This window comes from Phoca vitulina, unplaced genomic scaffold (genome assembly GCF_004348235.1).
Source record: "Phoca vitulina isolate PV1807 unplaced genomic scaffold, GSC_HSeal_1.0 scaffold65, whole genome shotgun sequence".
In the NCBI taxonomy this organism is placed as follows: domain Eukaryota; kingdom Metazoa; phylum Chordata; class Mammalia; order Carnivora; family Phocidae; genus Phoca; species Phoca vitulina.
The window spans coordinates 149,598-150,092 of record NW_022589768.1 but is presented as its reverse complement, the minus strand read 5'-3'; the positions used below and the strand labels follow the sequence as shown (position 1 = coordinate 150,092).

Here is a 495-nt window from a genome sequence, read left to right as displayed (position 1 = left end):
GCCACGAGTCCGCGGGAATCCTGCAGGCGGAGGTGGCCGCGCTGGCCCCGGACTGAGGAGCACGAGCTGAGCAGCCACTCGGCAGCAGCGCCGTCCCCCCTGGCTCCGACCCACCTCCCGGTTTCATCCCTCTGGAGCCCGAGTTCCCTTCCCGCGCGGCCGTCGTGAGGTGGCCGCCTGCGTTCCCGCGCGGGGCCGGGCGATGTCTGCGTGGGGGTCCCGGCCCGTGGTCCTCGGCCTCGGGTCCCGGCCGCTCCGCCTCCTCCTCCTCTTTCAGCTGGTCGCGGGGCGCTGGGGCCCGGCCGGCGCGGGGGGCGGCGCGCCTGGAGGTGAGGCTGGGCGGCCGGAGGGCAGCCCCTGCGTTCGCCCTCAGAGCACCGGGCAGGGGTCGCGGGGCGGCCTGAGTCCGGGAGACGCAGGACGCGGGGCGGGGGTCGCGGGGTGGCCTGAGTCCGGGGTCGCAGGACGCGGGGCGGGGGTCGCGGGGCGGCCGGA

The 495-nt window shown here is 78.6% G+C and overlaps 1 protein-coding gene across 2 annotated transcripts in view; it reads left to right on the top strand.

Annotated features, from left to right (window-relative positions):
• Window positions 1-495, top strand: part of CHRNA5 (cholinergic receptor nicotinic alpha 5 subunit) — a 53,185-nt gene continuing 52,690 nt past the window's right edge. For both annotated transcript variants that reach the window (XM_032392040.1, XM_032392039.1), the window contains exon 1: window positions 1-329. In XM_032392040.1, coding sequence (XP_032247931.1) covers window positions 203-329 — 127 coding nt within the window. In that variant the 5' untranslated portion in view covers window positions 1-202. The remainder of the gene's footprint in view (window positions 330-495) is intronic.